Source organism: Hypomesus nipponensis, chromosome 21 (assembly GCF_054491055.1).
Source record: "Hypomesus nipponensis isolate SF chromosome 21, ASM5449105v1, whole genome shotgun sequence".
Lineage (NCBI taxonomy): Eukaryota > Metazoa > Chordata > Actinopteri > Osmeriformes > Osmeridae > Hypomesus > Hypomesus nipponensis.
The window spans coordinates 14,051,498-14,076,400 of NC_140381.1; the positions used below are offsets into that span (position 1 = coordinate 14,051,498).

The 24,903-nt window shown below is 40.6% G+C and overlaps 1 protein-coding gene across 4 annotated transcripts; it reads left to right on the forward strand.

Moving 5' to 3' along the window:
- On the forward strand, positions 1-24,524 carry mtif2 (mitochondrial translational initiation factor 2). 4 transcript variants are annotated; one of them, XR_014740569.1, is made up of 14 exons: positions 2,305-2,461; positions 2,815-2,975; positions 7,864-7,978; positions 8,159-8,330; positions 8,488-8,648; positions 8,753-8,929; positions 9,235-9,374; positions 10,395-10,519; positions 20,051-20,255; positions 20,604-20,856; positions 23,081-23,221; positions 23,407-23,552; positions 23,956-24,096; positions 24,237-24,376. XR_014740569.1 is itself a non-coding variant. In XM_084685327.1 (14 exons), exons 2-14 carry the CDS (start codon positions 2,817-2,819, stop codon positions 24,404-24,406), a joined length of 2,124 nt encoding a protein of 707 aa, XP_084541453.1. In that variant the 5' UTR covers positions 2,306-2,461; positions 2,815-2,816; the 3' UTR covers positions 24,407-24,524. The 4 variants fall into 4 exon arrangements, 3 of the variants coding, with proteins under 3 accessions (XP_084541454.1, XP_084541453.1, XP_084541455.1); XM_084685327.1 differs by having other exon boundaries at positions 2,306-2,461; positions 23,407-23,571; positions 24,237-24,524; XM_084685328.1 differs by lacking the exons at positions 2,305-2,461; positions 2,815-2,975 and adding an exon at positions 1-121 and having other exon boundaries at positions 23,407-23,571; positions 24,237-24,524.
- The last annotated feature ends 379 nt before the right edge of the window (positions 24,525-24,903 follow it).

Genomic DNA, 24,903 nt, shown 5'->3' on the forward strand with positions numbered 1-24,903 from the left:
ATGGAGCTAAACGGCTAAATTTGTCTCTTTCGCCTGATTGTCGTTGAAAAACCTCCGATTTGATTGTAGTTTGTGCATGTTCAACATGGATTGATTGATGATTGGATTGATTTCTTACATGGTGAGTCGTTGTTGCACATAACACGCTAGCATTCTGCTACTGAATGCTGATTTGTTAGTAAAGGACTGATACGACCAGAGCTCCCGCTTGATGGCATCCGAAGCGGAATCTGAATGTCGGAGCATTAGCAACATTAGCAACAACATTAGCAAGCCAAAACTCTTTCAAGCATGTGTATTGACAGGGAGAGCCCAACCTGTCAGCTGTGTTGTCGATGCCCTGAGAGAAAAAAGTAAGTGACCAGAGCTTGCCGTCAAACAGTAGTTCTGGTCGTACGATGTATATGACGTCAATGACATTTTCAAAAGCTTTTTAGAACAGAAAGGCGACTTTCAAAAAATCTAAAACCCGGCAGTGTGTATTTTTTTGGCCTCCCCTTTCGAATTCAGAATTCAAATTACTGGACACAAAATTATATCCTGAGAAAAGTGGATTTTGAGGGGTACCGCTCCATAGATCTCCATTCATTCTGCACTCGCTCGTTAGCGCCCTCACATGGAATTTCAACCAGTTCAGAACCCGGAAGTTTCCCGAGAGTGGCAGTTCTCTCTATATTAGACATTCTCTGACGATGGCTACCCGTGACCAGACCCCTACCCCTCGGCTTGAAGCAACGGTCCCGGTGGATGTAGGTGGTATTGCATTTACGGTTAGGTTCCCGACTCTTCCGGTCGTTTTTATTCTATTCGAACTCGTCAACATTTACAAAACTATCTCCCCCAATATTTTTTGTTCGATTTTTTAACCTGGCTCATACTACTAGCGTTAGCTTTTTCATAGAATAATTTTTCCCGATTTTTGCAAAGTTTGAAACCAATCCGAAATGGACAATAAAATGGACAATAAAAGTTGCCTGCAAACGTGCACGCGTATACTAACAGGGCACGAGCACAAAAGTTCACATTGGCCGATAGCCGATTTACATTGAGCTGAATGAGCCATAGACTTTAGTTTATATTGAATGAGCACAGAGAGAAATGGCTTGAGTTGCCTGCCTTTCTGTAGCAAGTTTAGCAAATCGTTGTTAATATAGTTTATTCCCGTTATTTTAAAACAGATTTGATTTTTCGTAAAGACACTCATGACATGATGGCAAATATATGATGTTAAGCGCAAGCATAGATTGTTGACATGTCTATCTGGAGCAAAGACGAAGATTAATACTTTAACTGTTAACCACAATAGGAAATGATAGGCTATATATTTAAATAATATTAGTCTTGCCTTCAGAAGCTTTTGTTAAACACATCCATTATTCTTTTTTTGATCGTGTCATCAAGCCAGACTGCTTTTGTGGGACAATGAAGGTCCTCAGTGACTATGTTTCACCCCCACTTACATCTGACGTCTTGTAGCCTATATGGTTCTGTGAATATGCCCCTTTCAAAGGCAAATGTTCAATAAAGTATATTTTAGTTCTCAAGCTTTTATTTATTTCATTATTACCAAGTCTTGTTAGATCACGTTATATCCATTAATAGGCGTTTGGTTTTGTAGGATGAACATATAAAACACAGGCACATTTCTACACTGTTGATAAATTGAACGCAGTGTGAATTTCGTGGCATTAAGCTATGATAAGTCTGCATTATGGAAGATTTCGGTTACCAAAATCATTATTAAGCTTTCATTGCCTGGCGAGAACAACGACGGAGCTGTTCATGTTAACAGTTAATTTCATCCGATACAATGCGTTGGAAAAGTAGCTTACTCTAGTTATATTGGCCGGGTTTCCCAGATTCGTTAAGAAGCTCCTAACGCTAAGAGCTTCTTAAGAACGTTCTCGCTTGAAGGTTTCCCGCTTCCTCGGAGTGCTAGACTGAAGGTCTGTGCTCTGATAGGTCAGAAGTTGGTTCGATTGCATTGAGGCTCGATTGCTCTCCCTGTCTTCGATATCCCGGATGTTAAAAATCTGAATTTTTTAAGCTCGAAAACGTTCCGGTCGAATTTGATAGGGTCGAGTTTTTTTTCTTAAAATCGATTTTTTTAGGCTCGAATTTGAGCAACCTGAATTTTATTTTACATTGAAATATATTCAGATGAGAATTCAGTGTTGTTTAAATTTCAATATTAAGTATTCGATGCCTTTTAAAATTCAAAACATTATGGCACTGATTTGCTTCCATACATTTTCTATGGCTCTGCCACCACCTACATTGCCTGCAATTTATTTACCGTTTTTGATTCTTTCGAACGTCCCTGTCGAATTGTATTCTGGGATACCTGTCATGGCGGTGTCCTTATTGGAGAGTGGTGGATTTTATGGATTATTTGACGTCTGTTTAAAAGCTATCGTCCAAACTTACAGAATGACATGAGTAGAACATTCAACTGTACAAGGCAAGATATGTTATTATAGCCAGTACCAAGCCGATACCACTTTTTTGAGACATGATAATCGCTGTTGTTGCAGAGACGCGCACTGTTAGCTTACATACATGCACACGTTTGGTGCAGCTTGAGGATTGTTAATTAACATGATCGTGCAGTTAAACGAGTCTCGGTGTATAACTGCATTCAGTGAATTTGGGAAAACTATCTTACTGCCTTCTCACGAGGGAAACCCCTCCACCTATAACCATAATAATAACATCATCACCTCTAACACATGTATGCATTTCATAATAGCTCGCAAGCTAAAACGGGGAAATGACATGCAAGCAAATAATAAATTACTGTTCTAAACATTGCAGAGATGATTCGTATGACCTCTCTGATCATAAGGGCAAGCCTGATTATCTACCGTGACCCCGTACTTCTTGCGAAGTACTTCCAATGTCGCACTCTTAAATCAACTTGGACCCCAACGTCACAACTGACTTACCAACATGCCAGGTTCTTTGCCTCTAAGAAGGTAAGTAAGATGAGCCAGATACCCACACGAGTTTCTACTACATACAGTGGCTGTCAAAGTTTGGAAACATCTCATCATTTATAGTTTTTGAGAGACACATGTTCCTATTGTTTATATGAAACACATTTGGTAATTTAAAGGTACTAGTTAGTGCACAGTGCCCGTGATGCAGTCGGTGATTAAGATATCAGTGAAACCAGAGAATGTCTAATATCGGAGAACTGCCACTCTCGGGAAACTTCCGGCTTCTGAACTGGTTGCAGTTACACTCTGGTTCCATATAAGGGCGCTCACAGGCGAGTATAGAATGAATGGAGGTCTATGGAGCTATACCCCTCAAAATCCACTTTTCTCAGGATATAATTTTTTGTCTAGTAATTTGAATGTTGCATTTGAAAGGGGAGGCAAAAGAAAAACTTGCTGGTTGTTAGATTTAAAGTCTCTTTTTTGTTCTAAAAAGCCTTTTAAAATGTCAGTGACGTCATACACATTGTATGGCCAGAGATACTGCTTTACGGCAAGTGCTGTCTGATGGAATAGGCGTGACCATAGACATAATAAAGAGTAGACGCCGCATTGTCTGCTGGGCGCGAGAAATGCAGCTGCCATCTTGGAAAGGTCAAGTTCCTCGTTGCTTAGCATCAGAATAAACAAGGTGCCAGCACTGTGCAGCATATTCCTGCTCAAATCGGCGGACAATTGCAAACAGGGCTCGGGGGATTACTTTTTACAAGTAAGATTTAACATTACCATACTATTGGTTGTATTTTGTAAAAATAATAACCATGTCCTGTATCATAGGTACATGTATGACCTTTGCAGCAAAGCAAACCTTGTGAAAATCAGTTCGGTATTGAGTTCGGTATGATTAATTAACTGCTCTGACAGCTCATTGCCCAAGCCGAACAGATTACACTGAGTGGAGCGGTTGCCCCTTCCCAGATGGCGGCCCCACAGCTCGTCAGCACCAGGAGGCTGTAGCGGTTGATGCGGCGTCTAATCTTTATTATGTCTATGGGGGTGACGTCCTCGATGCGTCCGATCTTCATGCCGGAGTGGGCCAAGGCCCTAATAGGCTGTAAACTGAACCCTGTTATTGTTTCATCCTGCTCTAGTCTGGCATCTACACAATCTTTATAAAAAAGAAAGAGTCGTGCTAAGCTACCAAAAAATGTTAGTCGCTGAAATTCCTGTCGATGTGTCAATGTTTTATGCAGAACTAGTTTCTTCAGAGGGTAATAGGATTTTAGTGGCACGGTGATGTGATCGTTTTATACCAATGAGGTAGCTGATTTTTGTCAACAGAGTGGCATGATGGATGGATATGGTTGGCACGTCACCTGGATGATCAGAAATCCGGCCCCTGACAGTGTTTTAGAGACCCTGCCAATTTTTGTTGTTGTTAACGTCTCAGAGATTGGTATCAAACAAGACTGGGTGTTCAGACAATAGACTTTATATATAGGCGCAAACTCACATATGATACGTTTCTCCTCCATATTGAAACTGGGAAACCTAGAAAATGTTTACCATGACCGATGGTTGCTACGTTACAAGCAAAAATAAACCAATCCGATTCGTCAACGCCAGTGTTTAATCCTCATTTACATAAAGTTGAGAAAATTTGGCTTGCAACGACACAATTGTGTCGAAAAAGTAACGTTTTTTCAAAGCGTTTGATACATCGTCTCCCTAGGGACATCTGCTGGTCGAATTATGGTATGGTGACTGTATCGAGCGATGGAAAGAATTAAGTGACGTCAAGTCCTCGAGACGTCAGTCTCACAATCGTCATTGACAACTTGATAAATAAAGGTTATGTGACAAATGTATCGATTGTTTAAGTGTCAAAAATATGTTATCATATATCATGTTGTATTATAAACAACGTAATGTCTTTGCTATTTTACATTCATAATATTTATGTTCCGGTTCTTATAAATATATTCTCGTGAACTGTTAGGTTCAGTATGGCCCCGTGGTAAGAGCTCTGCCTTACAAACTGAACTTGCAAGTTTGAATCTTGGTGACCACATTTTAGAGGAAGTGTATGCTAAATGAATAAATTATTATTTGCTAATGTAGACTATTGGCTCAGGTTTTGGAACATGCTTTTGCAACTGGGAAAGGGATGGACACATTTGAAGGCTGGTAAAACTAGAGAAAGATATGTGCTTGTGTACACCTACTCTCTCACATCTCACATCTGTATCTATCTCTGTCTATCTAGCTCTGGCAATCCATCTGTATCTCTGGCTCTGTCAATGAATGTATTCTATAGTGTCCGTAAATAGGCCTATGTTTACACTCTATAACCTACGAATATTCGTGATGTCTTTTTAAGCGTTTAAATAAAACGCTGTTTGTCTCAGCTGCTCGTGTGACGTACCTCACTTCGACACTTCAACAGGTAATCACGTAATTTTTGCCCATTGGAAACCACGCTCGACACGTTTGTGTTGGTACAAATTGTTGAAAAGGTTGATACCGCTTCGTGAGCACGGTATCGAGCGTAACATCACTAGTAATACTTACATCGGCATCATGCCTACGGCAACTCCAGAGGGACAAAACACCCTTGTCCGTTGAACATAGAAAGGTCTGCTACAGTAGGCTATCCTCAGGATTTGCAAGTTAGCTAAACTTATACTATATCTAAAATAATTTTGTAGACATAACAATGGATTTTGCCACTAAATGAGTGACTTGGCTTTATTTCTGGACATACTATTCACAACCAAAGTGTGTTACACAATGCTGTAAGATCGCATGTACTCGTGAATTGCCTGGTATTGTAGCGACAATGCTCTTGGTATCCAGAATGGCCTGCGCTAATCTGAAAAGCTATGACGTTAAGGGCATTAGCTTAGTTAGATAAGCATTTTTTGGAGTTCTATTGGTGTGTTCATTCTGTTTTCAGATGTGTAATGCTATGGTCTGTAGTTTAGATCATTTGAGTGTTCATCCTGATTTGGAATGTTGTCTAGTTAGATGGCTATCCAAGCTGTCCAATGGGAAAGTGTTTCTGGATAAATAAACAGTTGGTAGTATTGTTCTGCTCAACGCTAGCAGGCGGTATCGTTGTTCCCGTTTAAAGTGCGGCCTATATTCCAGTGCGGCCGATAGTCCGATTTACAGACACAAAGCTCCCATTCTGGTGGGGTGCAGCTTATAGAAATGCGACGTTTTCCCCAAAAATACGGTATGTAGCCTTCATTTGTCTGCGGTTTCCTACGCTATAAATTGCTTATGTTATGTTGATAAAAATGTACTATATTGGTTCTCTGTTAAATTGTCTTACCACCACAAACACATAAACATTTAGTATATAACCGAAGTGATTACATATTGGTTGAGCCAGTTGTCATAATTGTAGGCCAAGTTCACCATACAGTAAGTACATTTGCAATATGCCAACATCAGTAAGCACATTAATTTACGTATCTAAATTCACTGATTTAAACTGAAAGTAAATCCTCTTTATATTGTTGTTCTCTTCACTTGAAAGCAGCTTATTATGGTTGTAAAAGCGAATTTGCTTCTAAATAACTAAACAGAATGTCCCTATTTTCCTTACTAGCTTTGTGTCAAGCCTTTGGCGAGCACAACCATTGTTCTCTCATATATATTTATTCTTTGTTATTTATTTCCCACCCCTAAGGATCCCTCAATATTTGCGCAACATAGACAACGCTGGTGTCAAAAGGTTTGTGTTGTTAGCGATTGAGTTGCTTGTATTTCTATTTACTTGAATTACGTTTTTGTGGCAAAAAGTGACTTTTGTTGCACAAGGGAACTCAGTGCTAGCCTTTGTCACAACGTCAGTCCTAGTGAGCAACGAGATACAACGTGTTAGTGTACTGGCAGCATCATATATTTAAAGTTAGGCAATTCAAGACTTGCATGTACAGTAAGTAATGTCAAATTAAATAATGTATTTAAACTCAAGCTTGTGTGGTGCGTCTTCAATGACACAGCCTACACTTCATGTCAAAAGACACATTTTTTCATTTCCGGCGCATTCAAACAATCGCCTCTGTGACGTTTGGTTAGCAGCAGGCTAGCTTGCTCGTAGCACAATTCAGCTTCTCCACGCAGGGGTCTAGACTGAGACCAAATGGTCGTTTTTGGCTTTGTTACTGACAATGATCGTCCAGCAAACTTCTTTTGAATTAGCCATTTCCCCCTAAATAAATATCAAGTTTACTTACATTTTTGGGGGCATATTTTCACTTAGCAGATGGTACTGTTTGAATCGCAATTCCATCTGAAAAATACTGCCGGTGACAACATTGTTATAATAGCTTGTTTCATAATAAACAGACCTATCTGCAACCGACGCAAGCAAGCACACCCTACAATTTCCCCAGAAATCAGAGTGAAGGGGCTGGGACGCAAAGAGAGCAAGCTGAACTGGCGGCAAATTATTTTTTCATTATTTTATGTCAAAATGCTTATCCAAACAACGTCAATCTGCGGCCCTGCACTCTGCATAGTAAAGAGGACACATGCAGAATGTGAACCCTACCCGGTTCTTCAGGTGATCGTGGGAAACAAAACCAGTGCTAATTTGTACACACACACAAACACAAAGAGAGATAGAGAGAGAGAGATTCCTGTCATGATTAGAGACATTTACTTTTATCAAAATGTACAGATATTGGTACAAAAAGCATTTGGAGTCAATTACGGTGGCATATAATTAAATGATTGATTAACTTACAGTTACTTGGTCAACCAATAAAATAAGTCATCAAGCGACTGAGCTAGCATTAAACCTTCAAGCCTCTTTTAGGTTGACTATATCATTCATTGATCCTTGGTAGATATATGTTCCTGAGCTCATTCCTATTTCTTTCCCTCACCATATGCTTTTGTTATGCTACAGGTCAAAGGCCCTGGCAATGATCAAAAATCCAAACAGAAACAGGTGAAACAAGAGGTGGAGATAAAGGAAGGGATGACCGTGTCTGCTCTTGCACATGCTATGAACAAAGACTTTGGTAATGTCAATATGCTGTGTACTTGGCAAAAAAATATATTTTACATTGTTTGACGGATATCAAGTTAGTTAAATATGGAATGCTAATATGCATATTTTTTTTAATGGAAGATGGAGACATGAAAGGACATAAAAGTATTGTACATAATTGTACAATACATCAGCTATTTGTTTCTCGTAGATCACATCATTGAGACCTTACTGGACACTTCAGCTGATGTGGACTCCCTTGAGCCTGACTCTATTTTAGAAGGGAAATGGATCAAAGAGATTGTGAAGAAATCTGGAATGAAGTACAAGTGGGCCAAACTAGTGGAGACCAAACAGAGAGAAAACAAAGATATTCAGAAAAGGCGAGTAAGCTTGGAGTCTTGTACTCTGTTTTCAAAATAAGCAAACAATGCATGATTCTCCAAGACTCAATGATTGTTTAACATATTTTGTCAATACTGCTTCATGAATAATCAACACAAGCTGGCAAAAAAGTTATTAAAGTAATTTTCTTTGTAGACCGCCCCCGGATCATGCAAATCTGGTATCACGTCCTCCTGTAGTGACAATCATGGGCCATGTAGACCATGGGAAGACGACTTTGCTAGACAGCCTCCGGAAGACCCAAGTAGCCGCCATGGAGGCAGGTGGCATTACCCAGCACATAGGGGCCTTCCTGGGTAGGGAACCCCAACACATAACGAATGGCAGACATGGATGGAATATTAGATTTTCTTAGTCATATCACATCTTAAAGGCTTCAACTGGTAACCTCTCTTTGCAGTTAAGCTTCCTTCAGGGGAGAAAATCACCTTCCTGGACACCCCAGGGCACGCAGCCTTTTCGGCCATGCGGGCCAGGGGGGCTCTCGCCACAGACATTGTCATCCTGGTTGTTGCTGCTGACGATGGTGTGATGAAGCAGACCATAGAATCTATACAGCATGCCAAACATGCTAAAGGTCATCTTTTTTTGGTTATTGTGTTTCAAATACCATTTATGTGTGTGTAAAATCTTAGTCTGTGATGTGGTGTACTGTATTTCAAGGTGAGATATAAATGAGCTCTGAGCTTCTTTCATAAACCATTAATCAGAGTTAATCTTTTCTCTAAATTTTTTAAGACAATATTCTGTTATTTGCAAGAAACCAGATCCTTTATGTGACTCCACTACCTTTAGTTTTAAATACAAACTTTGAGTGGCATCCTCTGTACATTGTCTAATATGTGTGTTTTAGTGGTTAATCGATTATTATTTTTTATTCAGTGCCAATCATTGTAGCAGTGAACAAGTGTGACAAGCCTCAGGCCGACCCTGAGCGTGTGAAGCGGGAGCTGCTGTCCTATGATGTGGTGTGTGAGGAGTATGGTGGAGAAGTCCAGGCCATCCATGTGTCTGCTTTGAAGGTAAAGTTACCATTGTTGAAGAAAGTGACTGTCTTCATTAACGGAGTGACAAAGTTCAGTTGAGTTCTGGATTTGAAGTTATCAATCAGCAGATTGGGAGAGAAAACCAGACCTAGAACAATAAATGACAACACAACACCAGGCTTAGGTCTCAATCATGTCTATCTAAGCTCTGAAGGCCGGAAGACCATCTTTAAAATTTAAAGGGTACAAGAATGTAAACATAGATAAATGGTAAATGGACTGCATTTATATAGAGCGTTTTTATACCTTAGCGGCACCCAAAGCGCTTTACAATTTTGCCTCTCATTCACCCATTCATACTCACACATACAGATGTCGGCAAGCTGCCATGCAAGGCGCCGCTCTGCCCATCGGGACCAACTTGGGGTTCAGAGACTTGCTGAAGGGATACTTCGGCACATGGCCTGTGAGGGGTTGGGGATTGAAGCGCCAACCTTGCGATTAACAGACAACCCTCTCTACACAACCCTCTCTACCCCCTGAGCCACAGCCGCCCCACAGATAGTGACAGTCAGGCAGTAATGACATGACAACAGTCTCAGAGAAATAGATTCACAGCTCCCAACCCATGACCACTCTCAGGGCAGAGAGAGATCATAGGTGGAGCTCTCCCCGTCTTCATCACAAGAGACGTTTACACAGGACTTTTACAGACAATTAGACACAATCTCCTATTATCAATAGCAAACTCACATGAGAACATACTAACTAGTTTCCAATGACTATCAAGCTGCTTTGTTTTGTTCATTCGTCTTCATAAAAGTTGGAACAATGGTTAAAAAAAAATTAAAAAAAACTTTTTTAAACCCTAAAATATTAGTTCTGTTGCATTCATGGTTTATTATCGAGTCAAAACAATGTGCAATGTTTGCATACCACAACATTGAGACAGTTTTGAAAACATTTCTGTACCACAAAGGTTTGGTATATGTGGAAAGTAAAGCGATTGTAAAGACTGATGTACATGTATTGACATGAATGATACATATTTCTTAGGGAGACAACCTGATAGAGTTGGCTGAAGCTACAGTTACGCTGGCTGAGGTTATGGAGCTGAAGGATGACCCTACAGGACCCGTGGAGGGTATCATCATTGAGAGCCGCACAGACAAGGGCAAGGGGTAAGCATTAGTGTGGAACACCCATCTATGAGAACACAACCTCAGCAGTTGAATTGCTGCTAAAGTGGAACTGATTGTGACTGAAAGGTGGTTTCTACGTTCTTGGAATAGCTTTTAAAAACTGCTTTATTGTCTATAATTTCTCTCGTGGAATATTCCACACAATTTGATTGCTTGAACTTCTTCACTTACAGACCTTTGACCTACTTTCGTATGTTTGTTTTATCTCATTCATTAAAACTTTTATACAGGGTCTATCTTAAAGGTCCTATGACATGAAATGTTCACTTAAGGAGGTTATTTAACGTTAATTTGAGTCCCCCAGTGGCTAGAAATATTGATAAGTATAAACCAAGCCCTGGGTATTCTTCTCTGCCTTTGAGAAAAGTAAAGCTGAAATGCTCGGTTTTGAAAATCCTCTCCTTATGTCGTCATAAGGAGGAAGGTTACCTCCCCTTTCTCTGTTTTGCCCGCACAGAGAATTTGGCCCACCAATGAGAAAATGAACTCAGACCGTGCGATATTGGTTTTTCCTCGAGACATCATGGCTTGCAAATGAACGAATCATGGCAGTTAGCCCTGCCTCTTTCTTCCTCATAGCGTTTAAAGCTGCAGACACAGAAATGGCACGTCCTGAGGAAAGCTCGTAGTGGCTGTAATTCTGCACCAAGGCTGAATTTTGGGAAAGAGACTTCAGATACAGTATTAGGGGGACCACTAAGGCCTATATAAAAGCATCCAAAAACAGCATGTCATGGGATCTTCAAGTTAGCATGGATCACTGCTGGTATGAACATGCACAAAAACTCAAACTCCATACTCCAACTCAACATGTGCTCCATTGTTCTGAAGGAAGACAACCAGAAGAAAACTGATTTGTACGTTTTCTTTTTCCCCACCATAAAAAAACGAAATTAACAGTCTTTTTAAAAATGTAAAGATAGCTGATATATCAAGCTTAGCAGGCCCGCACAGTTCTCCTCTAGTTAACCATTTAGTCATTTAAGCAGACGCTTTTATCCAGAGCAACTTACAGTAAGTACAGGGACATTCCCCCGAGGCAAGTAGGGTGAAGTGCCTTGCCCAAGGACACAATGTCATTTTGCACGGCCGGGAATCAATCTGGCAACCTTCTGATTACTAGCCCGATTCCCTACCCACTCAGCCACCTGACTCCATACCATAGAATGGGTGGCGATGTAAGGCTGGCAGGTTTGCACTGTGTGGGAAGTTGTCGTACTAGCCAACTAAAAAAACCTTCTTGATAGCTACTCTGGGTGGTGAAAACACTTCTGATACATCTCTTCTTTTTGGGTGACATTTTCTTATCTACAAAGCACAAAAGGGTCAAAAATGTAAATGCTGAGATCAAACAAAATACTAATATTAACTACTTACTAACCGAGCGTGAGGTCTCGGCTTTGCTGTATAGTTCAAGCCTCAGTTTGATATTTCCCGGCATGACCAAACGGTCAAGGTTAGAAAGTTGTTTATTATATGGCATTTTAAGCTCTTTTCATTTTGTAAATGAAAATAAATGGTAGGCTAATTGTAGCTAGCTCTCAAGTCTTCTCACGGTGTGTTTCAGGTGTTGCCTAGCACCCAATTACTTTTGATAGAAAGCGGACAACACGGTTGTTAAAATTGCATTAATTCCAACACAAAATATAGCTGCAAGCAGCAATGCGGGTTCCTCCACAAAATGGCTAAATATTATAAAAATGTACATTGTAGAAGGTCGAGAGTTGGACAACAAGACAGCAAAATGACTTCATGTTTGGCCAACAACAATAGGCTGAATGGGGATTTGAACTCATGAGCTTAAGGTTACGTCAGTCTCTTTATCCTCCCTGCTACACACCAACTGTTGACATTTTATGAATAGAAAGCTTTGAGTATTAGCTTTGGTCAGCTTTGGGACAAAGGTTAAGATACGGTTGACATTTCAAGGTAAAATTGCACATGACACTTCCGAATGATGTCATCAGATGTCAATGAGGTTTGAAAAACCATCAGTCAAAACTATATTTGATGTATTGACACAGAGATCCGAAAAACGGCTTGAATATCATGGACCTTTAAACTCTTCTTGAGTTGATATCTTTCCATAGTCTCAGTCAAGGCACACATATACCTTGCTATAGCTTAGCTTAGTTTTGCTCCTAGATTCAAACCTAGCCCTTGTAGAGCTAGCTAACTACTAGACTTCTGCCTGACATTTTACAAAATTATTTATTGATTAAAGAGTTTCTTGATTGGAGAACTTCATGCAAATATTGCTTTTCATTATAGTGGATTATTACCTTGATCCGTCTTGCTGTATAATGAAGATTGGTCATGTTATACGCGAGTGACACTGAATATTCAGTACAATATGTGCTATTGCTGAGGTCAACCCATTAAATGTGCCTTCTGGCCATAAGTGACCAAGGTGAATTGTCTTAGAAATAAAATACTTTTATTAATGTAACGCAAAACTAACTTAACGCCTTACTCTCTACAGCAAGTAACTAAGTAACGTAACTAGTTACTTTACAAGGAATGTAACTAGTAACTGTAATTAGTTACTTTAAAAAGTAACGTTACCCAACACTGCTCCCTAGCATCAAAATCCTAGCTCCATGGCCCAGCTCTGTAACTCAGGGTTGGGCAATTAATTTTGACAAGGTACCACATGAGAAACTTGAAATGTGTTGGAGGGCCGCATCAACAATAACTTGAACTTAATTCATTCATTTTCCCCCATTGTAAAAAGCAGTAAAGTATATATTTTGAATATACTGGTTATCAGAAGAATAACAATATTCGGTAAATATTTATATAAATATTTTACATGTTGGTCAACTAGGAAAAAGACAATCGAAGTAACAGTAAAAACAAAAATAATCATTACATCAGTGTTTCATTTTATTTGTAACTAGTTAATCTTCACAGACACTGAAAAGTTGTTTTGCAGTATGTTAAAGTTATGCTATTGATCAACTTTATACAAAAAGCAATACTTTTTTTTCAGTTCATTTTGTTCTGTGAGAGAAATCCAGTGGGCTTGAACAACTGCATCAAAATCTGGCTGAATGTCTGAGGTGGATATGCAAAAGACAGCTGGCAGGTGATGATACGGGTCTGCAATTTAACTAGCAAACCATCAGCCCGTGCCCACTGTATCAGTCAAGTTCTTATTATGTCCACGTTAGTTTTTTTTCTTTAGTCCCTTAGTGCCGATTCAAATTGTAATCCTTCAACACCGCGACCTGTTATCCAAAATTAAGAACACAGTTTTGACCTCAGTAAACAGATACTTAGAAGTCCATGTCTTGTTAAAAACTCTACATTCTGTATCAACCTTTCATTTGTCTTTTTCGAGGGCTAACCAACAGCTAACTCTCCTATCGGTGAGCGCTCATATGTAAATTTCCTGATCACTAGTCTTTCAGGTCTACATATTTACTACCGCTCAACACATTTATTTATTTTCAATTTTTGATTTACCTCAGGCGGGGCGGATTGGGACAGCCTGTGGGCCGGTTGTGGCCCCCGGGACGTACAATGCCCAGGTCTGCCATAACTGATTTTGTGGTGCTCAGGTCGTAATTTTAATCACATAGCACGGAGCAGTGTAGTCCTACAGGAATATCGGGACCACAGCCAATCAGAGGCAAAGACCCGCCCCATCTTTGTCTCTGATTAGTGTAGACCACAATATGATCCAACCATGAGTGTGAGTTCCGTCAAAGAAACAAACGCTTCGTTCCTGGAGAGGCAGCGGATGTGAGGAGGTTAGGTGCACCGGTGCAACCTAGGAAAAAATGCAGTCGCACTAATGTAGTCGCACCCGTACAAATTGGTCGCACTCTCGAGCCCTGCACTTGAACTGGTTTCATCACTTAAGACACTAAAAGTCAGCAGCTTGGCATGCTGGGACATGGAAAGGATTAAACATTAACAGAGCTCAACATTTAAAAAAATTGAAACTTACTGGCCCCAAGACCATGTTTACTGGCCCCCCCTCAAAGTTGTAATTTATCATTGTTACAACAAAACCAAAGACTAAGTTGTGTTATTCCGTTAACACCTTTAACCATTTATTAAACACATCCTGGATATAAAAAGAACAAATATGAAATCACTTTTCTAGTGATAATAAAAAGGTAATAGTCAGCAAAACAATTGACTTTTAACCTCAAACGTGACGTGCTCTCTTCCCTGCTGAACATCTCTCTGCACAACTGAAACCTCTACTCCCTCAATGCAAATATATAAAAGCCATAGCATTTCATCAGTATAATACTAAGTACCCAAGTTGACACCATTCTTCCGCTGCAGTTCAATAGCCTGGGGGAACGAGGCGAACGGCTGGCCCGTCTTAATTACGTGATATGCCGTTGTTATAAGTCGTGCAATAACACGATGGGCATCATTGAAATTCATTGAAATTCCTGACCAGCATAGTCAAAGGCCTGGAAGATGGATTGTCAACCATCCGCTTAGCTTTCACGCAAACCAGGTGCTGTCATCTACTGCTAGCTGGTCAGGTATGGTTTTCGAATATTGTCGGTGCCTCTGTAAAATGTAAAAATATCCACTTTTGTCTGCTTTAGACGGGAACATACGACAAATAACACAGTGCATCTTTGTTCCATAAAAAAAAGTTGCTTCCGTTTGAGCTCGTAGCTCTACTTTGCTGCCATCTTCACTTTATTGTCTCGCGCCAGTCTTGCGCCAGTTGTTATAAAATGTTTCGAGATTAGAGAATTACAATTTGACAACCACTTGTCACTCCTCAACTCTTGATTTGCCAACTGTGCGCCCCACGAGCTGCAAAGTTATTTATGCATTTAGGAGATAGCAAAACATATGGAGGATGTTAACTTTTACAATGATTTTTTTTTTCTTCAATCAATAATTTGCCATGAGTTGCTAGTTTAACTGTCCCGACGTTACTTTTTACTGGCCCCGGGCCATCGGGCCATCGTTATTGTCGAGCCCTGATTTAGACTTTCATCAAAGTAAAACATGCTGGTTTGTCCTTTTCATCTATGTCCTCAAAAAAGCAGTCTGCAGAGCTACTATGTCTGTGTAGTGACTGTCTGTCTCTGGAGCGCTGGCAGGCAGTCAGGGCAGGCCAGCTGGATGAAGCTGTCCTGGGGTCAGGGCTGAAGAGAAGCTGTCCAGCTAGAGTGGGGTAGTCCAGCAAGGGATCTGGTTTATTTCAGCATTCTCTGTTAAATTATGTTGAGCAGGCCTCTGCATGACCCTCCAGACCTGTAAAAGTGAAGAAAGGATCCATGTCAGTTGTGAAAAATTAAGGTTTTTACATCTACACTTGACATAAACTACAGTTTTGACTGTGAAATGCAATGGCATTACTTGAACTTAAATCCAAATGTGTTGAACTGATGGAGACCCGCCATGCAAAGTCACTCAAAACATTTGGCTCGATTCCAGGCTCTGGCAAGAGTATTTAGCTCTAAACTGGTCAATATATACACATCTGACAAAAGACCAGCTCGACCTTTGCCTGTAAATAATGATTCTGACTGTCAGAGACCTTTAAGTAGGCTGACCGAGTGAAACTAGCCTGGCTAACGTAGGTCGCTTTCTCAGGCAAATGACGAATTAAATAGGCTTGTTTTGAAAGATCCTATATACTGGCTTCAGCAGTCTCTTCAGCAGGCTCTTGTCTACAAAAAGCAGCTCTCCCTGATGTTTTAGGTGTAGAATTGAGTGAAATACAACATTGTTTACACACTGCCAGTGAGCGAGCCGAGTCTGTCTCTGAGGTTAAGTCAAAACAATGTACCCCCGGGACGCAGTCTCACTCCACACCAAGTTTTCCACAAATCACAAAAACAATCGGAGCATCTGGTTAAAAGCACAATTCCCACATCTCCTATAGGCTGCCCTCCTCAACATTTTTGGTGTTGACCGAACTGTAAAACGGTGAACTTATGAACATCCAACACATGGCTACTGCCTAAGCCTATGCGGTCTCCCTGGCGCATAGGCCTATTACAAAGACATTCAGGGCCCAAATCAAAATTCTGAGCCGACAGGTCTGTGGGGAATTTATTATTCTCTTAAAAGCTGCCCTCCTCTAGGCTGGTCCTAACCAGACTCTTGTACATTTCATTTGTGCAGAGTCTGGCCTTGTTTCATTGACAAGCGTTGACTTCCTTGTAGGCGGGTACTCTGTTGAAGTTTAAAACTATTGGATCTGCCCAGAGCCACTCTAATCTGCCATAACCAATCGCTAGCGTTTGCCTTAGCCAATTCCTTCCCCACTACTGTAACAGAGCTAGCTGCTGTAGCTGGAAAATCAAACTGTAACCAAACCCTGTGGTGAGGAGGGCCACAACATCATGGCCACTAACAAAACTCAGCAAAACTTGTTCTTGCTCCGGCTTTAGTTTATATATATTTGGCAGTTGCCACAATGGACCGAATAGCTTCGCTCGCATCTTTCTCCGCCGCCATTACGGAACTACAACACAAACTAGCACACAACATCAACGTAATCGTTCTCAGCCACTCCCTCTGTTCGCTGATTTGCCGGTAGAAAATCAACATGCAAAATCTGACTTGCCGTACCGAATGGCCAGACCTAGTACAGAAGCAAAATCCAAATTGAGCGGAAGTACGTAGGACGGCAGAGACAGGCTAGCCCTCCTCTACCTTTTTGATGAATTCACAGAGATGCTAAATGATTCACTAATTACACAGAGGGAAAAAGCTAGCTACTTTTTGAGTTCGGTTTTCCGTCACTTCAAACTCACGATCTAAAGGTTTCAAACCTTCACCATAATTCAAGAGTAGTGTATTTTCATTAACCCAATCATTGATCCCTAGTGTCAAGGTGCAGGATGAGTCTGTGAGAATTTGGAGCGCGCTGTGGAGCAATTCAATTGAATTCAATCATATATTGACATACCAAGATGAAATTGTTTATGGTACTTCAGAGGGATGTTGAAAAACCAATTATATTAGATTTATTGACACAAAGATATTGAGGCAATGTGGACATTTACATAAATACACCCCTTTCAGCCATTTTGTATTGCATTTGTTATTCAATTTGACCCTTTATAAAAAAAAACATGTAGTATACAAATAGGTAACAAATTTCAAGTCGATTGGATCTATGGTTCATAAGGAAAAGGGATTTGAAGGTTGTATTAAATTTGGACAGTACAGCAAAATCTATCATGGCGGACCTTAAGGGTTCTTGAGGCTTTTTTGTTCCCCATGAGAAATAAGGCATGTATACCAATTTTCAGGCATTTTGGAGTAACAGGGCGCTGGGGAAATCACGTAGACTTTGGGTGTGTTTTATAGCGCCATCTATGGGCGTACATGGGCCACTAGCCGTCTGTAAACAGTGTAACGGGGACGCAGTCTCACTCAGATTGCCAGTTTAAACAAATCACAAAAAATTGTGTCCAGACAGAGAGCAAGAAAGCTCACGCAGTCCAGAACATCTTTAATTGTTAAGTTGGATATTGGAGCTACAGCAGTAGCTAGCGATCTCAGTCACTACGAGTTTGATACACTGTTACAATATTACCGTTATTCGCTAAAAATATCAACAGCAACGACATCGGGAATGTCTAATTTTCCAGTTCACAAGATCCTAATCATGAAACGTGTTATAATCACAATAATCATAAAACGTGTTATAATCATAATCATAATTCGTGTTTGTGGTTAAATGACATGGAAAATACTGTTGGCTTCAATGGCTTGTTAAGGTTTACTATCTCCAGCCAAGATAGACGTCATCCACCCGGAAGTAAGATATTTGTTGTTATGATGTCAGGCTGAAATGTCCTATAAGAGGCTTTATTATTTCATGGCCTTTTATTATTTACAAAAAAAAATGTGAAAACATTCGGGATGCGCGCGCAATGTGGCTGCATAAAACCGGGAAAGGATTGCATTTAAAACGGCAAAAGGACCACACGGATCATACAAATAGTTAGATTTAAAAAGACCAAAAAGTTGAGGACAGCCTTAAAGAGAGAAAGTGATTCCCTATTGATCTGTCACATCAAAATGGGTCACAAACAGTGGCGGATGATGCATTTGTTTCCAGGGGGGGCTGCTCCGAGATCCTGCTAGGGGGGTCCGGAGGCATGCCCCCCCGGGACAAAAATGCTATCTCAACACCAGAAAGTAGTATTTTGGTGCATTCCTAAATGTATTTACTAATTTGTCAATTGAAGTGCTGAAACAACCTAGTGTATTGTCTTCCCCTGTCATTCGACTGTTGCTGAATTAAAAAACCATTTTTTTGTTTGTAAACATTCGGGATGCGCGCGCAATGTGGCTGCAGAAAACTGGGAAAGGATAGCATTTAAAACGGCAAAAGGACCACACGGATCATACAAATAGTTAGATTTAAAAAGACCAAAAAAGTCGAGGAGGACAGCCTTTAAGAGAGAAAGCAATTCCCCATTGATCTGTCACATCAAAATGTTGATTTGGGTCACGAAAGTCTTGAAATTTGAGTGAGAATGTTGCCTGGTACAGACCGCATAGTCGAGAGGCAGCCATGTCTTCACATCATGTTACAGTTTTACAGTCAATTCTACATCTAAAAAGTCGAGCAGGGCAGCTTTCAAGAGATATTGGAAATCTGCTTTTAGCCAGCTGGTCCGATTTATTTTTGTGATTTGTTTAAACTGGCAATCTGAGTGAGACTGCGTCCCCGTTACACTGTTTTTGACGTTAGCCTCAGTCAGACTAGTTGCTCACTGGCAGTGTACACAATGTTGTACTTCACTCCATTCTACACCAGAAACGTCAGGGAGGACTGCCTATCGTAGATACAAGCCTGCTGTAGATAGCCAGCATCTCGGATTTCTTTAACCAAGCCTGTTTCATTCATCATTTGCCTGAGAAAGCTACCTCTGTTAGCCAGGCTATTTTGGCCCGAACACTTGGTCAGGCTATTTAAAGGTATCGGGTTCAAAATACTTTTGTGCATAGACAAGTGAAACGTAAATGTACTTGTCCAAAGGACAAGTGCCTCAAAAAATTAATGTCAAGCCCTGTAATCCAGTGGACAGAGATATATGATGACCTGATCGACACTCCAGTGTATTATACCCGGGAGAAGTTCAGCTTTTGCAACCGACATGCGCAGTTGAGCCAGCTTGACAGTCGTGTGATGTCGGGTGAAAATTGGTCTATTTAGTAGTTTACAGTGTCAGACTACTGACAGCTCTCTTTCTGCAAGTCAAGATTCATGAAGTGTTTCTGACTGCCACTTCGGCCAATTAAATGACATCATCTTGTCTCGAAGGCTTGGCACTTTTCTGGGCGACGAACAATGATACCACTGAGTTTTGCAAATATATTGTGCACAATATTTTTTTTCTGAAACGATCCAAATTGCAGCACAAAGGAGTTTGCTAAAATATTGGTTGGGACAATCTTTTCATCTTAGAATATTGGTTGGGACTAGTACCTAGCGTCCCCCCCTAAACTTACACCCATGCCGTTAACACATTTTAAATGTCCCACTTTTCACAGGCCCGTTACCACAGCCATTGTGCAGCGAGGTACACTGAGAAAAGGCTGCACACTGGTGGCAGGAAAGTCTTGGGCCAAGGTTCGTTTCTTGTTCGATGAGAACAACCGCACCATCGCTGAAGCTCACCCAAGTGACGCAGTTGAGATTGTGGGATGGAAGGAGCTCCCCTCTGCAGGAGAAGAGATCCAGGAGGTGGAATCAGAGGTGATTAAGTTCTCATTAATGTTTTCATTTAGCACAAGCTTCAGTCATCCTTGGACTTAAAAGACCAAAAGGGTTGATCCTTGAGCTAATGGCATGGGTAATTAATTTGTGAACCTATAAAGTGTTTACAATTGAGGACAAAATAGTCATCCACTTAAGTCTCGATTCGAGATCAGGCATCAAAATCCAGGACAGATTTAAAGGGTGGTGTAGGTCTCATTGTGCATGTCCACCCAAATTGTAACCAGTTTATACACAAATATACCAGTCCAGTGCATTTTTTGAAATGTTGAATGTGTATACTGTGTAATCAGAATTGACCATGTGTGTTTATCTTTTTGACGTTAGCAAAGAGCACGAGAAGTAGTGGACTGGCGTTGTTACATGGAGGAGCAGGATAAACTGAAAAACGCCATCCCTATCATTGAAGCTAAACAGCGAGAGCACCAAGAAAGCTACAGGAAGGAGCGAGAGGGTCTCACCCACCTCACCTGGAGGCAGAGAAAGTCTCTCCTGTACCAAACAAACAGGAAGAAATTAGCAATGAGACCGAGTGAGAAGCTGGAGTCCGAAGTGCTTTCCTTACCAGTCATAGTTAAAGGTGGAGTAATGTGACACTACTGTCGGCTGTACATCAACATACACTTAACGTTCAACTTTATCATACAAAAAACAATTTTATCCAACAAACGCATATCTAAATCAGTCTTAATAAGTTAACCCCAAAAAAGGCAGGATATGTAAACCTTTTGTCATATTTTGAAATACACTTCACATCCTGATTGCAATCAATAAACTAGAGAGGGTACAATTTCTGTGCTTGCGTCGATTGCAGGTGGGTATGTTTTCCCATCTAGTGATATTTTCAAGCATTTAGCCTACTCATATAGGCTCTGTGCACAATCGTACTGACGAACTTCCGCTGTAGCCAAAATTCGGGCTATCGGGCTATATTAGGCTAACATGTTTCAAAGAAAAACGATTATGGATAGAGAGGGGCAGAAATACAAATGATAATACATAAAAATGGACAGTTAGCGTTTCAAATAAAGAAAAACAAGCTTTTATACTACAAAATGAACACATCGCTAACTAGCTTAGACGCTAGCCGACCGGAACACCATATTATACTACTTCCGCTCATAGTTGTGCAGATAACTGAATATGTACAGTTTGAATCCCATGTCCTGCTTGCTTGTTGGAGCAGGGGAAAAAAGCATTTACGATGCGATGGACGTCACTGACGCTTATTTAAGGCAGGTCTTGGAGACATCTACTAAAGCTGAGCATTTTGGCAACTCAGTTGATGGTCTCCAGTAAACCGGAAACTAATTTCCCGAATTTTGGCTTCAGCGGAAGTTCGTCAGTACGATTGTGCACAGAGCCTATTGCATAATTCATTAAGAACACCCTTTGAAACAAGAAACCCCCTTTGAAATTAGCTACTGTAACAACGTTGTCACTGTCAGTATTTCAGATGGAATTGCGATTCAAATAGTACCGTCTGCTAACTGAAAATAAGCCCCCCAAAACGTAAATAAGTTTGATATTAATTTAGGGGGACCTGGCTAATTAAAAAGCAGTTTGCTAGAGGCAAGCTAGCTGCTGTTGCTATCCACATTTCACTGAAAAAAGGCCACTTCCCATGACAGCTGTCAAATATGCATAGCAACGGTCAAATATGAGAAAATTGTTCACGGCAGAACGTTGGGAAGCCCCATTCAAGTGAATGGAGCATTCTACAGTATTAAGAACAGCCGTGTAATAAGACATAATAAAGTTTAACCATAGCTGCGGCATTGAAGACAGTACTGTAGCCTACTACTAACTACACACAGACAGTGGGCGAGCCGAGTCTGTGACTCAGAGGCTAATGTCAAAACAAGACGCGGTCTCACTCAAATTCCAAGTTTTGCACAAATAACAAAAATATGCTGACCCGCTGGCTGTCTTCACAATCGCCATATCTTTAAAACACTGCTCTCCATTTGGATGTAGAATTGACCCTGGTACAAAATTAAGAAAATACTCATCAGACGCAGATCGACAACACTGTTGTCACGAGTGTCAACACTCGTTAACAACAGTGTTATTGCTGCCGCAATCGTCAATGGAGGCTGACTTGTATCTCCCGTAGCAAACAAATCAAAGTTTTTACAGCAACCTACATTAAAATCTCACCACCTGGCTGTTTTCACAATAGTCATATCGTCATAACATTTCCCTCTTTCTGTTTTTTCGTGTAAAATTGAACTATAAAATTAGCTACGAAAATACTACTATGACGCTTTCTAGCATGGCTGCCGCCTAAAAGACTAGGCGGTCTCACGGGCGACCCGCATTCGCTCAAATTACAAAGACTTTGACGACCTAAATTAAACATCCGAGATTTTAGTTCCACTCGAACTCGCTTTCTCAACAAAGCCAAATGGTTGGGATGTTTTGGGGTGGTATTTTTCACTCGTAATCCAAGCTCCAATTTGTGTGCTAGAACGTCTCTATCACGCTCGCCGAAGGCAAGCACACCCCAATTAAATTCTCTGACAATGAAAGGGAATAAATCTGATATCTGTGGCTATCATAGGACTGTAATAAACCGACAGCGGACTGAGTACAATGATTGGATGAGCTACTTGCCTGTCGTCCTCCCAGCAGCAGTCAGGCAGTGCGTTCATGTGTTTTGGGGGAGTGGCTTTGTAGGAAGGGGTGGGATATTTTGGTTTTGATACTTTCAACCTGGAGCCCAAATGGGTAGTTTCGCAAAATGCCCATAACCTGCCTATAATTTACCCTTATTGCCCTTATGCCCTGTCTGTTTTCCCCAGGTGATGTGGACGGTTCGGTGGAGGCAATCCTTAACATCATGGAGACCTACGATGCATATGACCAGTGTCAAATGGAGGTTGTTCACTTTGGAATAGGAGATATCTCCGAGAATGACATCAACCTGGCTGAAACCTTCTCAGGTTGGTCTGACATGATACTGTGTGAAATGTAAATGGCTTATATGGTTTGTGTGCACTCTATGCAAAGTAGACCTTGACTTTTTGGAGACATTTAGTGACATGAAATGGCGTGATTACTTTTGCTTTACAATATATTTGATGTCAGAGATGATATATGGCTTCAATGTTGGTGTTTTTTGTGTCAGGGATGATATATGGCTTCAATGTTGGTGTGAACAAGTCTATCCAGCAAATGGCAAATAAGAAAAGCATCCCCATCAAACTGCACAAAGTTATCTACAAACTCATTGATGACCTAAAGGAGGAGTTGAGCAAAAAACTCCCTCCTAAGGTGAAGGAGAATGTGATTGGTATGTGTCATAATCTGTTTATAGCCAGCCTTAATGTAGCTACATTAATATTTTATAATATACAGATATACCTATATCTGAAATGATGTATATTATGTACATGATCATTACTACTTCAACATTTTCCAATAATAGATATCAATGTATGTGCGTATATATTCACACTCCACATAGACACTGTATCTTCACAATTAAGGTTGTGGACCAATTAAAATCAGACGGAAAGAGGGAATTCATAGCATGACTATTGAACAGTAGTAGAACCATCCTGCAGACTAGGCTCAATCCTCCTCTGGATGGAGTTGTCAATCGAGTTTTCAACAACATAATGGCTCTTTTTGTTGTTCATGGCCCTCCTTGCTCTGCAACACTGTATCAATCCAGGAGAAGCATCTGTCCTGGCCATGTTTGATGTGACCGTGGGGAAAAAAAAGGTTCAGGTGGCTGGCTGTCGGGTTCAGAAAGGTCAGCTCGACAGGAAGATGAAGTTTCGACTGTTGCGTGGTCAAGATGTCATCTGGGAGGGTAAGCAAACCGGATTGGGTGTAACAGCTCTAACAGCTTGATGTTTTCCACTCAAGGTCAAAAATGCTTATCAAAGTTAGTAGCAACGTATCCCAATAATTCCTGTCTTAATAATTGAAGTTTCTTGATGTGAATTGCAGGTTCCTTAACGGCACTAAAGCACCATAAAGATGACGTCCAGTCGGTCAGAACTGGGATGGAATGCGGACTCTCGGTGGACCAGGATGCTGCGGTCAGACCTGGAGATGAAATTGTGTGCTATGAGGAGACAGAGATTCCACAAACTATTTCATGGGATCCTGGATTCTGAAACATTTACCACTGATATTTGGACATACTGTGTCAGAAAACTACACAGAATTTGATGGTATTTGATTATGTGAAACTCTGGAAGGGGATGTATAATAAAATATTTACCTTGACTTGAATGGCAATGATAAACATTTGAGTGACCGCAGAATACCCGTGGACTGCACATAACGGTATAGAAATATACTGCAGTATACTCTTATCTTAAATAGGTTTGGCCACTGACATCCTTGGACATTGTTATGAATGTGTTTTAAGTAGTGCTGTCAGATAAACGCGTTATTAACAAAATTAACGCAAAACCATTTTAACAGCGTACATTTTTTTATCGCAAGATTAACGTTAGTTTTGGCCTGTAAAACTTTTTTTTTTTCACATGCTGTTGCCACAATTACTGACGTTAGAAAACTACAACACCACACCGGATCTAGCTAGACCGGAAACAAAACAAAAGGCTTGCGAGCCGTAGTAGGCTAACGTTACATTTTAAGTAATGGT